General features: G+C 51.9%; 1 protein-coding gene across 14 annotated transcripts in view; it reads right to left on the reverse strand.

The window, feature by feature from the left end:
- The window catches only part of SFXN5 (sideroflexin 5), a 122,423-nt gene that overhangs the window by 37,745 nt on the left and 66,876 nt on the right, over positions 1-17,802 (reverse strand). For 11 of the 14 annotated variants that reach the window (XR_012003092.1, XR_012003089.1, XR_012003091.1 and 8 more), the window contains 4 exons: positions 17,732-17,785; positions 16,467-16,523; positions 15,004-15,069; positions 4,024-4,114 (listed from right to left, as the gene is read on the reverse strand). Coding sequence is in view for 9 of the 14 variants with exons in the window: in XM_025994553.2 (XP_025850338.1) it covers positions 4,024-4,114; positions 15,004-15,069; positions 16,467-16,523; positions 17,732-17,785 (268 nt within the window). In the remaining 5 variants the exon portion in view is untranslated. The remainder of the gene's footprint in view (positions 1-4,023; positions 4,115-15,003; positions 15,070-16,466; positions 16,524-17,731; positions 17,786-17,802) is intronic. The other 3 variants (XR_012003090.1, XM_072766929.1, XM_072766928.1) reach the window with 1 other exon arrangement.

The raw sequence follows: 17,802 nt of genomic DNA on the forward strand, positions 1-17,802 counted from the left end.
TCCATGTATAAATAGAAACTGAGTTTTCCCACATGATTGCTACTCTGGACCAGGCACAGCAAGGCTCTGAAACCGCCGTGAGGGAGAGAAGGGCTCAGTAGGCGTCCTCGGGGCTTCTCACATACTCAGCATGCGGGTACATGCACATACAACCACGGCTGAGAAACCAGGGTCAGCCTGGAGGAAGGGTGCTCCTGGTGGGGCACCTCTGGACCACATCCTGTTTCTCAGCTACATGGGTGAGGGGTTATCGAAGTGGGCTGGGGTAGGGTGGGCTAGGCCTTTGAGGCTCGGGCTGTGGCCAGCTCAGAATAACTTTCAGAGAGTCTGAATGTGTTTATTCTGGCTTGCTCTGCCTCGGGTCCTCCCAGAGAGAGAGAATGTGGGTTGTGAAGGGGAGCAGAAGCCTGCTGGGGAAGCCAGGGAGAGCTGTGGGGCCCCTGCAAACCCAGGGGAGGCCTGTAGTGTTGTCACAGACATCCCAGGGGGAAGAGGCTGAAGTGGGGTCTGGTCCAAGGCCAGGAGGGGTATGAGCAGTGGAGTCAGGGATGGGATGGGAAACGAGGTGTCCTGTGCCCAGGTCCCTCTCTTGGGCAGCATGTGGGGCCCAGTGAAGAGAGGTGTCCTCCTGTCTTCCAGATTGCAGGCTGGAGTAGGGCAGAACTCGCTGGGCAGGGCAGCGGGGAGGAGCCACAAGTCCTGGGAGCCTCCTTCTTCCCTGAGCCTGAGTTCCCAGCCTGGCCAGGAAGGAGGGAGTGGGGATATGGCCTCTGAGCACAGGGCACACAGGCCCCTTCAGGAACCCATCCTCCCCCAAGATCCCCTTCTGCTTCCTACTCACCTCACCAAGCCCCACCAACATCCCAACAACTGGGGCTTAATCCCATCATTTCCACTTGCCTCAATGATTTCCTGTGAGCACTCATGGCTCCGTGAATCCTATCTCCCCAACAGGCCAGGGGTTTGAAGGGGCAGAGGACCCTCTACAAGGTAAAGCAAGTCCTGGGCAAGCTTCTTGATGGCCTTGATGTTAGCATGGCCTGGCCTGGCCTAGCCTGCCATGGAAAGCAGGGTGAATGCCTGGAGGGACCTAGACCCTGCCAGCATGCAGTGAGGCTTAGAGAGGCTGTCTAAGCCTGAGAATAGAGTGAAGGGTAGCCAAGTGCAGGGGCTATGTGATGGCCTAAGAGGACAAAGGGCTCAGAAGGGGGTGAGGGGCATGTTTGATCATCTTACACACCACCATGTATGCACACTACTGGAGGGGGTCAGTAGGTACCCATTTATAGACAAGCCTGGGAGGACATCGGGGGCCAGAGAGGTGGAAGGGAGGCAGGCACACGGCCAGGACTCGGGCAGCAGACCTGAGGAAGCAGCCAGAAAGGATTTGCTGCTCTGAGGATCCTGGCAAACAAAGGACTTATCAGGACTGCAAACCACATTGTGTGCAACCTGTGTAATTGGCTAGGGATATGTGGGATCTCAAGACCTCTCAACAGTGGCTGGACCTGGAGGTTCCTCTCAGATAAGACAGGAAGAGAATCAGGCTGGAGCCTGAAGAGGGACAGAAAGTCTCAGGTAGGGATGGTAGACAGGGTCAAACCTGAAAGGAGGGACCTTCCTCCTGAAGGGGCCCCAGAAGTTAAGACCACCTTCAAGGTCATACAGCAAGATGGCCGGCAGGGCAAGGCTGGAATGGACCCCTGGCAAAGTCTTTGTTTGAACCTTGGCTCAAGGACAGATTACATCTTGGCCGAGTCCCACATCCGGTCCAGCACAGCTAACAGCTGCCACCTTCCGAGGCTGCATCAGACCCTCCAGCCCAGGGTAGTGAGCAGTGCAAGATCGGCAGCCTTGTTTGTTAAATTAGGCCCCTTAACAAAGTCAGATCTAAAGAGTCATTCCATTAGGGGCCCATGCCAGAAATAGCTGAGAGTTCATTAAAAGTGTGGAGTTGCTATAGCAATTATCTGGGTCAGCTGACACTCACTGGGCAGTTGGTCCTGGGAGTTCATTAGCCCCTGGCCATCGAGGAGGTGGGGCTGCCAGGTAATGATCTCCCACCTTCACGCAGGGGCTTTTCAGGTGCTCCAAAGCACTTTCCTATGAATGGAAGCTGGTCTGTGGTCTCCTCTGATCTTCCTACAGCTCTGGCCTATAGGAAGGTACTGGTGTCCCCATTTTACAGATGAGGAGGTTGAACCCTGGAGGTGAAGAATGAGATTGGGACCATGAGTCTGGGTCTGACTCTGGCTCTTCAGACTCAGCCTTGGCACCCAGGAGGTCACAGGACCTCACACCACTCCTGTGGTATGCCCTCATCTTTGTGCTCTGGCATCAAATGGGAAATTTGGTATGATGGTTCAAGCCTCTTTGACAACTAATCACGCACAGCCTCATGCTTCTGTCAATGTTTCTTTTTAGTTTTTAGAAGTCCAATGTGCTATCCATTGTGCCACGGAGCCACCTTCTTTTTAGTTTTTAAAAACTCCCTAGGCAAGGCGTGGGATTCTTTTTTTTCTTTTTCTAAGATGTTATTTATTTATTTAAAATATTTTATTTATTTATTCCTGAGAGAGAGAGAGAGAGAGAGAGAGAGAGAGGCAGAAGGAGAAGAGGCTCCACACAGTGAGCCTGACATGGGACTTGAACCCGGGTCTCCAGGACCAGGCCCTGGGCCGAAGGTGGCGCTAAACCGCTGAGCCACCAGGGCTGCCCTAAAATGTTATTTATTTATTAGAGAGTGAGTGCATGAGCAGAGGGAGAGGGAGAAGCAGGCTTCCAGCTGAGCAGGGAGCTAGACATGGGCCTCAATCCTAGGACCCCAGGATCAAGCTGAAGGCAAAGACTTAACTGACTGAGCCACCTAGGTGCCCCAGTGTAGGATTCTTAAGAGTCAGGTTGGGCTTGATGGGATGGCCCAAGGCAGCTCCTGGAAGCTCAAAGGCTCTAAGACTAGCAAAGTCTTGGCTGAAGGCAGTGAAATCCCCTCTACACACACATGCATCACAATTACCTGACTATGAATGGAGACTTCCAGAACCTAAACGGTCCACAATACCCAAGGGCTTGGGAAATATCAGAGAGGGAGAGAGAACATGAGAGACTCCTAACTCTGGGAAACGAACAAGGAGTGGTGGAAAGGGAGTGGGTGGGGTGGTGGTGGGGGTGACTAGGTGACGGGCACTGAGGGGGGCACTTGATGGGATGAGCACTGGGTGTTATGCTATATGTTGGCAAATTGAAATCTAATAAAAAAAAAAAATACCCAAGGGCTCGGAACACTAGACTTGCAGGCGCCTTCTTTTGCACCAGGAATCCCTATGATTCCTGGCCAGGAGATACCTATGTGCCCCACTCCAAATAATGTCTCCAAATGCATGAAATGGAACACACAGGATTATAAAGGGATTATATTGGAATACATGATCAAAATATTTTTTTAATTGTGATACAGTAACAGGTGTGCTTTTTAACTAATGAATTAAAAAACAAGACCTACCAGCAGATTAAATAAATATCATAATTTTGAGTTAGTATTACACATAAACAGTATTTTTAAAATCCTTATAACAACTGTAATAGGACTTGAAATTATCTGGTTTCTGTGGGTGAAAGAGCCACAGCTCTTGCTTGATACTGTGGTTTGCTGCCTACACTCACAATGGAAGGTAATGTTCAATTTCAGTTAGAGGCTAGCATAGTCATTTTCCCCAGCCAAGACCATAGGATCCACTGCACTCTATCTACTTGCCCATTGGGGAGCTAGGGCCCTGGGTTAAGAATCCCTGTGCTAAAAGCAGAACCTCACTCACATAGCTCGTCAGCAGGGCCCCAACACCCTTACTTCTGTCTACACGTGTTTTGCCCTAGTTGTCAACACCAGGAGACCCCCGATGTCAGAGGAGGTCTGGAAAGGCAGTCCAGCTCCCCTAGAGCCCTGCAGCCCCACACACCCGGGTGGGACACACACATGCCTGTACACACGCGCACATGCACACCTCTGCAAAGTGCAAGTCTTACCTACAGCAGGGAACGGCACAAATCTCTGGACAAGAAGGCGGGTGGCCGGGGTGAACTTGTTGGCTTTCTGAACCAGGACATTAAGGCCCACCTTAGGAAGAGAGAAGAGAAAGTGCGTGGTGCTGCAGGGGCCTGGCAGGCTGGGGCAGGAGTGGAGACTGAGCGGCACTGTCAGCCCCAGACCCCAAATCCTCAGCACCACCTGCTTCGGCTGGGCTCCAGTGCCACTATGCAAAGCACCACTGCCCTGACATCCCAGTTAACCAGCCCGTGGGGAAGGATGAGGGGAAAGCCTCAGCTACACACATGCCCACGCATGCGTACACACACACTGAGCACACACACACACACACACACACACACAATCTCTCTGAGGAGGGAGAAAGGAAAGGTTGCTGTTAGAAGAACACATAAGTAGCAAGTAAATTAAATGTGAGAACCCTCATCCTGCCTCAGCCACTGAGCACTCCATTTTTCAGGCCCCACTATGGCCTCAGGCATGGACCTAACCACCAGGACTCAGGAGAAGGGCATTGGCATACCTGCCACAAGTGGCTGCTGAGCTAAGCAGAGCAGCCCAGAACAGGACAGGGGGTGCAGTGGACCTCCTGAGCTCACTGCCCTCTTCCCATAGACCCCAGCCCCCTCACGCAGCCTGGGATGCTGGGGCCCCCCTTGCTTTCACCTTTCCCTCCCCAGTCTCCCCACTCCATTCCGTCCCCTGTGCTGTCCTTTGTCCTGGAACACAGGTCCAACCAGATTGGCCACAACCAACTCCTCCCCACAACCTGGGTGAAAAAACACAATCTCCTTCACACAGCCTCCCCATTCCCCTAACACCCCACCTTCTCCTTCTGGGAATCCAGTTTATTGCTCACCAGATGCTATGGGGGCTTTCCTACTTGGGGACCTGAATGTCTGCCTTCTCTACCCAGCCCACATCTGTTCTGTAAGGCCCACCTCTGAGCTCTACCTCCGGTGACTTTACTAACAGTGGGAGTCACTGAACCTTTCCCTCCCTCAGTTTCCTGGTCTGTAAAAAGGAATGGTAACATCTACAGCATCCCAGGGCTGCTATAAGAATGTATGTAAAGTGTTTAGCATGAGCTTGGAGCATAAATGAAGCGATGTAAGCATGTCACCTCTCCCAGGAAGGAAGCTGCTCCCTCACATGTCCCAGCACTTGGTGCACTGCTCATGATCTGATGCCCCTGCTGGAGTGGGATGTGGGACCCCGCCTTTTTCATGTTTGTATGACCAGCACTTAGGACAGTAAATGGCATGTAGTATTAGCTCAATAAACTGGAATAAAAGCATGAACCAACAAACAAATGGATGGATGGAGATCAGCAAAGGCTAGAGGGGAGTTTCTTGGAGGAGGGGAAGGTGAGGTTAGAGCAGAAGAAAGAGAATTTTGGTGAGGAAAACAGCACAAGCACAGGCATAGAGAGAGAAAAGGTGAGATGCATGTGGCAGACCAGAAACGGTATAGAGAGGCCACTGCTCCCCCAGTCTGAGGCCAGAGCTAGCCCCTGCCCTGTAGATCTTTCCTGGGAGGAGGTGCAGCAGGGGCTGCCACAGGGCTTCTGGTCTAAGGGTGCCTGGGGCAGCCTGCTCTCAGCTCTGGCACACCTGGTAGCTAGCAAGCCACCCTGTACCTGCAGCCCTGACCTCAACCTTCTAGGTCGCTGGAGAAGATGCAGAGCCCTGGGAAAGCTTCTGGGGCTGCAGGGTGACTGCAGCAGTCAAAGCAAGAATGGTGCAATGACCTGGGAAGTGCCACCCTGTCAGCCCCTGGGTATCCCAGGACCCCATGGAGCCAGAATGCTGCCAGGCAAGCCCAGTTTGGGCTCTTGGGTGTCTGGTCTATATTGGAAGCCTCAAGCTGATCCTCAGAGTCCAATTCTTGTTCTTTCTGCTTGCTCAAGGGAAGGCTGGGAGGCAGGGAGATGTGTGGCAGGTTGGGCACACTTCCCTGGTACGCCAGGGCAGGCCAGGGAGCTGCTAGCCAACACTAGCCCCTGCTGCCCTGCTTCTAGGCTGCCCTGCCACGCAGATGGAACTCCTCAAATCCAGGTTTCCACAGCTCTCAGCAGTGAGTGACTCTATTTTTGTGACCCCCTCCCCCAAATGCCAGGGAACATGTTACTATAGGGTACAGGGAGGGAAAGTACAGAAGGAGGCAGGAGGACACACCGGCAGGTGTTGGTGATGGAGAAGAGGAGGGGAGGTGCCACGCCATGAGCTGAGCATGTCACATTAAATGTCTAAATTAAATGCCTGCCATAAGACTCCTAGACTTCTGCTCCTTACAGATTCAAAGAAGTTCAGACAAGTTCAGAGAAGTTAAGTAACTTTACCTAAGGACACACAGCTATTATGAGGCATGTAACATTAGGATTTGAACCAAAGGGTCTGCTGATTCCAAAAGTTTGCTCTTAACTGTGCCATTTATTTCCAAGTGTCTTCCATCTCAATGAGGGATGCTTTAATGTCTAATGTGCCATTTAAAACTGTCTGAGTAGCAAAAGCTTCCCTGAAAAGACCAGCTTGAGGCTGTGGCCCAGATGAGTGGAAGGCAGCTCCTGTGAGGGAAGATAGGGCCCTTGATCCAGCCCTGCCTGCACCCACATCAGCTATAAGACAAAAGGTTCAAACCCCAGCTCCACCCCCTACAGTCTTTTAGAAAGAGCAAGAGCCCTCAGGTGGCCAGCAGGCAGCTGGGACATTCCCCTGGCAGCCTCTTGGGGGCAAGCAGGGCTAGAGTGTGGTGGAAGGACAAGAAATAGTGGCCACTGGTTGCAGCAAATACTAAGACTTGTCCTCAAGCCTCCCTGACTGGCTGTTCTTCCCTCTGGCTAGGACTGGCACAGTCCAGAGTGAGTGTCCCAGCCTGTCTCCCCAACTCTGGGTGGGAGGCCACGGGAGTGGGGAGGAAAGAAGAGAGAAAACAAAGCCTGGGTTCCAGATCTCTTCTGGCCTGCCCTTCCCTGAAGCTCACTGAGGTCTTCCCAGCATGCTCATTCCTGAGCATGGCCAGCATGCCTGAGCTGGGGAAGGGACTGGGGACCAGCAAAGTGGGGAGACTAGAGGCTGGTGAGGTCACCCTGCCCACCCACTGATGATGAGCCAGATAACAGGAAGGTGCAAATACGGGGGAGGCAAATGGCCACTTATCCCCACTCCTCCCCCAGCCCCCAACTCAGGTCTTACTGTCCCAGCAGCTAGGATGGCATCAGCCTGGGAAGGAACCAGGGTGGGCTGCAGACCGGGGTTGGGAGCCCGTCTGTTCTGATTCCTCAGGGGCCCTTTGGCCTGGAACATTTGGTGGAGCCCATTAAAATTAAAAAGCCAAGTGGCTGGTGGCTCTGAATGCCAGCTCATTTTCCCTGGCATGGTGGGTCCTGTTTAAGGGAACCAGCTGGCATTAATGGCACACAACTCATCACGAACAGCAGCTAGCGATCAGAAAAATCTGAGCTAATAATCGGGTTCGGGAAAGATAATGAGATATGGAACAATCACTGCTGAGGGTCCCCCAGGGTCTGTTTTAACAGTCTCCAAATAAGCCACAAAATAGAATTTAACCAAACAGGGGCTCCATTTTGGCGGAGAGGAAAACAAACAGGGTATGGATTTTGCACACGATATTCCCCTTGTGGTCAGCAGACAGGAGTCCTGGGAGAAGCAAGAGCCCAGGACCCTTGGGATGTTGGCAATGACCTAAGGAAGCTTCTCTGGTCACTCTCTCCAAGCTGGGGCTCCCAAGCCAGTGAATTTGCCATGGGCATGTACAGGAGCAGAAGAGAGAAGACTAGCCTCCTGATCATTCCCAAGGTGGGGTAAGTGCTGACCAGCACCAAGAACCAGGGTGCGGTGGGGGCTTCGTGACACAAGATCTCCGGTGTCATGAGCTGTGCAGCTATGAGCTGTCTCCTAGCACCAAAGTCCTTCCCAGACCAAAAGCAGCCTCCCTTCTGTGAGGCCAGTGAGGACGCATGGGATGGGGCTTGAGCAAGGCATGCAGGCTGGGCCCTCCACTTCAGCCCATATCTGCAAACCCCTGCAGGGTACATTTAGCTAAAGGGGCTTCAGCCACTCACCTTCACGCACCCCAAATGAAGGCCTTGCTCTTCCTCACCCACCCCCTGCACGCTCCGACTCCTAGCAGCTCCTGATGCCCGAAATCCACGAGTCTCTCTGTACAGGAGCCTCTCCCTCCCCACATGCAGCCCAGCATGCAGGGCTACCTGTCCTGTCTTCCAGGTATTCTGAATATGACTACTTCTCTCTGCTCTGGCCACTTACCTTAATCACCCATCTCTTCTCCTTGGACAACTGCCCACTTCCTAACTTGGCTCCCTGCTTCTGCTCTTGCTCATTCCAGTCTGCTCTCTACACAGCAGCCAGAATGATCTTCTTAAAATGGGCATCAATTTGCTTTAGGCTTTCAGGGGCTTCTCAATGCACTTAGAGATCCACAGGGCCCCGCTTGCAAGGCTCTAGCCACCTTGCCTTGGCCCACTCCTTCCATGAGTCAATTCTTTCTCTCCTTCTCTCCCACCTGTCCTCCACCCTCCATCACCTTTCTCCCCAGAGCCTTCAAGCATTGCTCCCCCTTCGCCTCCTCACTTTTCAGCTTAAATGTCAGAGAGGCCCACTCTTCACTTGGGGCTCCCCTTTTACAGTTTCTCACAGAACTCATATCTCTTTCTTCCCTGTCCCTATCACAGTCTCAAAGTATATATTTATTTACCTCCCTAAAATGTTGGGAATCAAAGTAATACATATTTAATATATAAAAACTGAATAGCACAGAACTATTTTTGCCTGTGGCCTCTTTACTCAATATCCATCTCTCCCAGTAGGCTCTAAGCACTGGGTGCAGGGCCTGTGTCTCTCTTACTCCTCACTGAATTCCTGGTGTCTGGGAAAATGAGTAGGTGCTGAAAAAATATTCTAGAATAAGTCAAGTGAGTGGTTTCTGAGACAGGAGAAAAAGAGCCACAAAGGGGACCTTTCCTGTGCACTCACTGCTGTCCATCTTAACAAACACAGCTTTATGGTGCTAAACGCTACACACTCAGGTCTAAGTCCATCTGAGCAGATGGTTATCACTCTGCCTTGAAGGGGTGGCCCCAAGTCCGTGAAGGTTTCTGAGAAAGGGGATGCCCAACTGAGCCCTGAAGCGTAAGTAATAGGCAACCAGATAAGAAGGGAGGAGGCTCAGTAAAGCTTTGGAAGCATGAAATACCAGGTTGTCCATAGCCAGCTGTGAACTCTACTGGCACCTACAGGGATCTGAGGAGCCCTGGAGAACAATGGAGAAGAAGACATGCCTGAAAGGAGAGATGGCATGAGGTTCAGAAATTAGATATACTCTTGGGTGATGGATAATAATGTAAGCAGATGGTTAGGAGTTTGAGTGAGCCTTGGTGGGGCAAGGGATGAGGCAGTTCAAAGAATCTTTGAGGTGCCAAAAATGCCCAGCAGAGGGCGCCTGTAGTAGAATAATCTCTTGGTAACCAAGTTGACTAGGTGACCCTCTATGGAGGTCAATTGTCCTCCATAGGCAAAGGGCCAAGGTGGCTGGGACAGAGTCATACACAGGCTAAAATGCCAATCAGCTTCAGCTGTAGCCAAGTGGCTTTGTTTGCTAGCAACAGCTAGCAAATCCTGACCTCTGAACCATGCCCTGCAGGGACCTGCGGGCCACCTGCTAGAAAACCAGTTATATCAGACTCCTCACATGTAGGAGGGGACAACAACTTGTCCTCCCCAGAATAGAATAGATGTAGAACCGATATTCATGTCAGATTCACCACTGCCAATATCACCATCTGCAGGCTTCTGGAAAACTTCAGATTCTGCTACAGGGTCCATGCAATGGGCCCTCTAACCCAAAAGCCAATCATAGCAAAAGGAGTGAGACAATAGTCTGGTCTGGGATTCTCAGGCTAATGGCCCCTGTCTTCATTAGGCCCAGAGAAGGACAGCAGGGCCAGAAGTACACCCTGGATCACAGAGAACACCCTGAAGTACACCCTTGACAGAGAATACACGGAGGTATGTATATACCCTTGACCACAGAGAACTCCCTGAGGTACACACTGGATCACAGGGAACACTCAAGGTATACCCTCAACCACAGAGAACACTCTGAGGCATACCCTCAACCACAGAGAATATTCTGAGGTACACCTCAGATCACAGAGAACACCTTGAGGTACACCTTGGATCATGGATCACAGAAACACTCTGAGGTACACCCTTGACCTTAGAGAACACTCTGGGGTATACCCTGGATCACAGAGAATACCCTGAGATATACCCTGGGTCACAGAGAACACTCTGAGGTACACCCTCAACTTCAGAGAACACTCTGAGGTACACCTTGATCATAGACAAAACTCTGAGGTACACCTTCAACCACAAAGAATACTCTGAGGTACACCTGTGTTACAAGAAACACTGGGTACACCCTCAACCACAGAGGACACACTGAGGTACCCCTGGATTACAGAGAACACTCTAAGGTATACCTTGGATCACAGAGAACACTCAAGGTATACCCTCAACCACAGAGAACACTCTGAAGTACACTTTGGATCACAGGGAACACCTTGAGGTACACCCTGGATCACAAAGAATACCCTGAGGCACACCCTTAACCACAGAGAATACTCTAAGGTATACCTTGGGTCACAGGGTACACCATGAAGTACACCCTCAACCACAGAGAACAGCCTGAGGTACCCTGGATCACAGAGAATATCCTGAGGTACATCTTCAACCACAGAGAACACTCTGAGGAACACCCTTGATCACAAAGAACACTCTGAGGTACCCTCGACCACAGAACCAGCCAGACATGATCTGGCAGGAGGCGGGGCATGCTACAGACCAGGGACAAATATATGCTACTGACTCAACCTTGGCCAGAAAACACAGGTGCAGAACCCAAATATGAAGTTGGATAGAGGGTCTAACCACATTACACCTAAAGAGCCTCTCAAAAATTTTCTTCCAGTCCCCGCTGTTCCCAGGGTATCTGAGGGCAGACCTATCTGCCAGGAGGCACAGTAACAGTTCCTCTAAACTGGAAGCCAACAACACTGCTTGGCTTTTCCCTCCTATTTACCACAATGGGAGCAGGAAGAAAAAAGGGTCTTTGTATTAGAATAGTGCATGATTCAGTCTGTGTTTGAATCCTAGTTTTGTCACTGGCTTCACCTCTATGTCTCATGTATAAAATCGAAAGGAGCACCTATGCAGTACCTGGCACATTGAAGGCACTCCAGAAGTGTTAACCATTATGGATATTGTGATTATTTCCTGTTTTAATACTGGGACATGGAGCTGCCAGTGAGCCGTAGGAACTGGAGGGGTAGGGGTTCAGCCCAGGGGCCCCTGGGACACCTCCTTGTACTCCAGTATCTTATAGACATTAGCTGACAATCACTGTGTCCTTATGCAAAAAGGACCCCTCAGGGCCCAGACCCTTTGGGAATGGAGATCAGCAATGTCCCAACAGGGAAAGGCCTCAGCCACCTAAGACCTGGCTGAAGGTGAGGGGTTTGAGGACCAGGCATGAAGTGTCTCTCATACTCTGGCTCCTCCAACTGGCTCCTGACCAGCATGTAGGACTTCAGCCTGAGCCTTCCTTTCCAGCCACAGGTCCATTCTCATCCAGGACCTGGAGTTCACGAGGGAGGTCATCTGCTGGGCCTGCCACCCCACCATGACTTCTCCGACCCACTCTGCCTGCACCCCCTGCGACACCCCAGCTCCCTGAGTCCAAAGCACTGTGAGTGCTTCATGAGTGGCTCTGCTACTCCCCAGTTCTCCATCACCTCATCCTCATCACTCATCCCATGATGGCCACACTCATTTCCCCACCACTTTGGAGTCCGTCATGTTCTTCTCTTGTATGCCTCTCAACGTGCTGTGCCCTCTACCTGGAACCCCCAATCCTGCCTTCAGCTCTCTCTGCTCTATTCTGGAAGAGTTGGCTCTGTGTGATTTAGGGGCCCCTTCCATAATTCCCACCACACCTGAGGGTCACCTCATCATAATTCTGGTTCTACCAGAGTATCCTCAGCTTTTCCTCTCCGCATCTTGAAGGACATACCAATCTGTATAACCCCCAGCACAAATACTTCTGAAGGGCAGGAGTGAGCGTCTCACCCTTGTGTAGCCAGGCCCTGGGGAGGCTGACCAGAGATGTGCTCATCATGAACCCCCAAACTCAAATACAGTGAGGGCTGACAGAGGCTTCCTTTGTTAAAAGACAGCAAACTGTTAGATTTCAAAAATAACTTAAGACAAAATTTCTTTTTTATTCTCGAGCAAGAAGCCAGACATTGCCAAATCTATTTAGAGAGTTCACCAAAAGGCTGCTACCCCTGCGCTGGTGGTCCCACCACCACGAGACTCCATTCAGGGGGCCATACAGACTGGGGGTCCTTGACGCTGGGGGTTGCTGGCCAAGGTCAGGGCTCTCTGGGTCTTCTGAGGGAGAGGAAAGGTCCAGGGAGGAGGCTGGACTCTTGGGGCCTGGCCTCACTCCAGCTTGTCCCCAGTCCCTGGGATTTGCCCTCAGCCTGTCAGCCGCCCCCCCATCCGCACCGCCTGCTTGTAGGGACTCGTTTTAATTAATGCCAGAGCTGGGCCAACCACTGGGGCCGTGACACTTGTTTGCAGGTCATCTCCTCCTAACAGGTTCTCCCTGGGAGGGGATTTGTCACTAATTGAAGCAGAGATCAGTTAATGAGGCCGCGGGCCCAGGGTTCCAGAGAACAAGGGAAAGGAAAATAAAATAAAGCTTCTTTCTTTGGAGGTTTTGTGATTTACACACACAAAAGAAAAGCGAGCAAGCTGCAGATTTTCCAAGTCAGAAACTCCGCTCCATCTGCCGAAGCTAGCCCCTCACTGTGTGAAGACGTCAGGCAGAGGGACGCCGCTACGGCTGAGACCATGGGCCTAGTCGGAGAGGGGCCTCCCGAGGCCAGCAATCAATCAGCAACCTAATTAACAAGTATTTATGGAGCAGAGCTTGTGCCCCCTCGGTGGGGGAGAAGACACAGGGCCTGTCCCTGGTTAACTTGTAATCTAGGGGAACAATGACAGGACAGGACATGGGGCATAACAGCGTGTGGGAAGGACAGAAGTTTCTGGAACTTAGGGGTGGGGGCATAGTTTGGACTGGCATGGTCAGGAAAAGCCTCTTTGAGCACCCTGCAGCTTGGCAGGGCATTGGAAGGAGGGTGTCCCCAGCAAAGGCACAGTCCCTGAGGCCCCCAGTCCTTGAAGTAAGACTATGCTTCTGAGAGCCTAGAGGGTCCCCCAGTCCCCAGTAACTGCAGCCACAATCTGGGTTGGCTCTGATCTTAGGAAGTGGTAGAGATGGAATAACCAAGGGCCCCTTGGGTGGGGCAGAGAGTGTGGAGCGCCATCCCTGTAGGAGGAGGAGGACGGCCCACCATGACAGTGGTCCTTTTTACTCCAGCCCTTTCCAGTCCAGGCCACTCAGTATAATCCCTGATGTGACTTCCTCCCTCAGCTTTGCCCTACCTCACCCTTAAATCTCAAAGAAGGAAAATGGGATTTTCAAGCTGCTAAACTAGACTCCTCTAGTTATGAAGAGCAAGGAGGAGAGCCCCTTCCCCTCTCTCACCAGAACCCTGATCTTTGCCAGTAGCCCCCAGAATCAGGGACTGCCGATTTGTGTGACCCTAAGTGAAGTCTCTGCTGGGCTGCAGACTACCAGGGTGGGGTTTGAGGTCTCCTGGCAAAAGCCATCTGAATAGATGTGGAAATGTCTGGCTTCTGGCTTGGGGTAAGATAAGGATTCGTGGAGGAGCTTGATCTTGGGTACAAAGCGGGGATCACTCCCCAACGGGTCATTTGGAGAGGACACGGTCTACATGGGAGCAGAATCAATGAAGCCATCCCAAAACAACTGCAGATCCCTACTTTCCCAGAACAGTGAAATAAATGATGGTGCATGGTACAGTGGGTTAGTACAGAGTTGTGAATAATTATTATATTTAATGACATGGGAAAGATGAGGAAAGTGGGATTATTATATGTGAATTCCTTCATTATATATGAATTTTTAATTTTGCATTTTCTAAGTGTATTTATTGTGTGGTAAAATAACAAAGTTGTGAAGTGACCTTTACCCCCTGGAGTCAGCTATAGGAGACTACCCAGCTAGGATCTAGACAGTACAGATGGAGATGCAAGGGTGGGCTCATGAGTGGGACGAGTGTAGCGAAGGTCCTGGGAACTTGAGCTTCCACTCTGGCTCCGGCCCAGGGCCTCACTGTGTCGCCTGCACTCAGCCCTCTCATCTGGGATGCAGGCTTATGCTCACATAGTCAGTTTACAGACCTAGCCTACTTAATAGCTGCTTTATTCTCAAAGTCCTGTGGGATTCAAATAAACCTATTGCCCCTGTCTTGAGGAGCTTATAGGCCTCCAGGAGGAACTGGATATATGACCCCTCACCAAAGATGGGGATGGGATGAGAGTGTCCTGGGAGCTCAGGCACAGAGCAAAGGGGAGCTAACATGTGGGCCAGCTTTACAACTGTTCCCAAGCCCCTTGCTTCCTGCATCAGCCACATTATTCAGAGTGAAGATCAGCTCCTCTGCGGAGGGTTCTGGATAAACATGGGCCCCTCTAGCAACAGACATCCTGCCCTCAGCTGGAATATGCAGCCCTTTGCCGTTTGCATCACTCATGGGCAGCACCTCACCTCCCCACCTGCTCTCCAAAATCTGCAACACTCTCTCTAATAAAGTTCATGTCTCTCTATTTAAAGTGTCAGCAGAATCTACTCTCTTCTCTGCCTAGAAAGCCAGCCCTGGTGGCCCACCCACACAAACCTCTGTCTCCTACACCTTCACCTGGCCCTGACTTCAGACAGGTCTGGCCAGAGCTGCAGGACACAGAAGTGGGGACAGAGTTACTCACAGCGATGGAGACGGCACTGATGACAGCTCCCAGGTAGCCCTGGATGAACTTGGATGCCGGGGAAGGCTGGAAGGCAGAGAGAAATTTCCAGGCCCACTGGGTGCCCAAAGCTGCCATACCCTGCCTTGCAAGCAGCCCCAGCCAGCAAGAGATGTCCCTGCCCACCAATGGGTGAGAAGGAGGTCCCTCTTGAAGCCAAGGGGATCTGGGCCTCCATCAGCACAGCTCCCTTCATGGACACACAGGGCAGCGAAGGGGACGCCAAAGGGCCTGCTGCACTTTCGCCCCGTTCTAAAGAGCTCACTGGCAGACCCTGCTGGCTGGAGGTAGGCAACAGCAAGGGCCAAAATGGGTCATTTATGGTGGGGGTGAACAGATCCAATGTAGGAAAAATGAGTGCTGGAAGTGGGCTGCTGGCACCTGGAGGACCGCCCGGTGGAAATGGCGGTGCCATGGGTGGCACACCTGGTGGCCTCTCCGGTGCCTCATCAACCCCCAGGCGCAGCAACCAGGCTGCCAATCCAGCAGATGACAGTTGCTCCACATTTCTACAGGAAAATGCAACCCAGTTGCAATGGACAACATTAAGAAAGGGCTACGGAACTTGCCTCTAAGTAACTGCTCTGACGGTAATTTTGGAGGTGTTTGGGTTAAGGTAAATGGGAGCCATCCAGGTAGAGGTATATGTGTGTGGATCATATGCCCAAGATGCAGATTGAAGGTTTAGATGGGGGGGAAGGCATCCTCAGAGTTTCAGGACCCAAAGTTCCTACCACGCAGGCCAGCCCCTAACTCTCTCCTGTCTCCCCCAAGGTTAGAGAATGCCCACACCTTCTCCTCCCCCAGGTGATAACCTCCCAGGGAGATCCAGACTCCTCCTCCTCTCTCACTGGCTTTGGACAGAAGTACAGGACGGACAGCCTTGCCAGTGAAGCAGGGGCCTAGCTCCCCCCTAGACAAGGGAAGGGGGACAGGGCCTCCACTAAGAGCTTGTTCCAGAAATGCAGGGGACTTTGGGGAGGAGGTGCCGGTACCCTCAGACCCCTCACCCGTCGAGAGCAGCCCTTCAACTTTACAGCCAACAGTCTGGGGGCACCAAGGCAGCTTCCAGGCAAGCTTGGAGGAAGCTTTAGGGGAATTCAGTCCCCATGTGGCTGATGCCATCCTAATCCAAGATCTGGGGATAAGAGTTGCCCAAGGAGGATTTTGAAGCCAACAGAGCTCATCCCTCTCACCGCCTCCACTATATTCCCATTTTCTGGGTCCTCTTTACTCCATGTGAACAGCCCCTCCCTGGTGGGTCCCTTCCTGAAGGGTGGGCAGTTTTAAATCAGGTGCTTTGAGGAGGACAGTGCTTAACTCAGAGGAAGCAGCCCCCGCTGCTTCGGCTCGCCATACCGTAGGGAGGATGAGGGTCACCCCAGCCTGTTCCTTGCCACCGCACAGCGGGCTGTGGTGCTCACCTTGGTAGCATTGCGGTTTGCATAGTTGACACAAGCGTTATGGCTCTGGTTCAGCCACTGAAAGGCAATGGGGGAGAGGAGATGTCAGGGAAGGTGTGACATCGAGGCCAGAGAGACATGGGGTGCTGTCCACATGGTGGACAGGTGGTTCTGTCCACCCCACAAGTCAGCAGGACCAACTGTTCCAGCTTGCCTGACATTGTGCCAGTGGCAGCACTGGAGCCCTGGGAAACCCCTCCATTCTAGGCAATCCAGGACAGTGATCCTGCCCATACCGGCAGCTCATCCCAACCCAGAGACAGTCACCTCTCCTGGAATCATGCCCCATCCATTGTCCCAAACGGGCCTCACTTCCATTATCACACATCATCCTTGTTATATTACTTATTGGAGAAAGTCAACATTCGCCCCTCAAATGACTGCCAGCCCTGAACCGAACCTCTTTCAAAAACATCTCAGCCCAGTGTCTTGCACTATTGTAGTGCCCAGATGTGGACACTGTTAGAAGTTTTGTTAGGGAAAACTTTGATGTTTTTTCCTGAAGACAGGTTTTTCTTCTTGCTTTACTTTCTGCACAGGCACACAAATACACCCACCCACCCACCCACCCACCCACATACACACACACACACACACACACACACACACACAAGGCTTCAACTGTTTTTAGGGAGCCATGGCCCAGACTCTAAGAATGGACACCAGGGTCTGTGGTACCTTTCCATAAATACTTGCTACCTTAAGGTTGTTGATGGATTTACCTTCCCCATGAACTTGAATGAGGCCAAGGGCCTCAAGGTCAGAGGCCTTTGGACAATCAGCCAAGGAGCAGCAGGCAGCCACAAACAAGCCCTCATCCCCATATGCAAAAATTAGAGAGTCACAGGGACACCTGGGTGGCTCGGTGGTTGAGTGTCTGCCTTCAGCTCAGGTCATGATCCCAGGGTTCTGGGATTGGGTCCTGCATTGGGCTCCCCTCAGGGAGTCTGCTTCTCCTTCTGCCTATGTCTCTGCCTCTTTCTCTGTGTCTCTCATGAATAAATAAGTAAAATCTTAAAAAAACAAAATTAATCACATAAAATAGCCTAGGCATGGGCCGCTAGGACCTGCTCAGCAAAATCCAAAGTCCTGGGGTTCCCCAGTGGCTACTGGGTCAGGGAGGAGTGGGAAGTGGGTTGACTCTCCCCAAGGGGCCTCGACAGGGAGCTCTAACCAGCACTGTTGGGTCTTTCCTTCAGGAGCCCTCTGTTGCCAGGGACTGTTACCTGCCAGAAGACTGTGGATGCCAGTGTCTGGTTGGGCAAGAGAAGACCAACTACCTACAAGAGAAAGAGAG

This window comes from Vulpes vulpes, chromosome 8 (genome assembly GCF_048418805.1).
Source record: "Vulpes vulpes isolate BD-2025 chromosome 8, VulVul3, whole genome shotgun sequence".
Taxonomy (NCBI): domain Eukaryota; kingdom Metazoa; phylum Chordata; class Mammalia; order Carnivora; family Canidae; genus Vulpes; species Vulpes vulpes.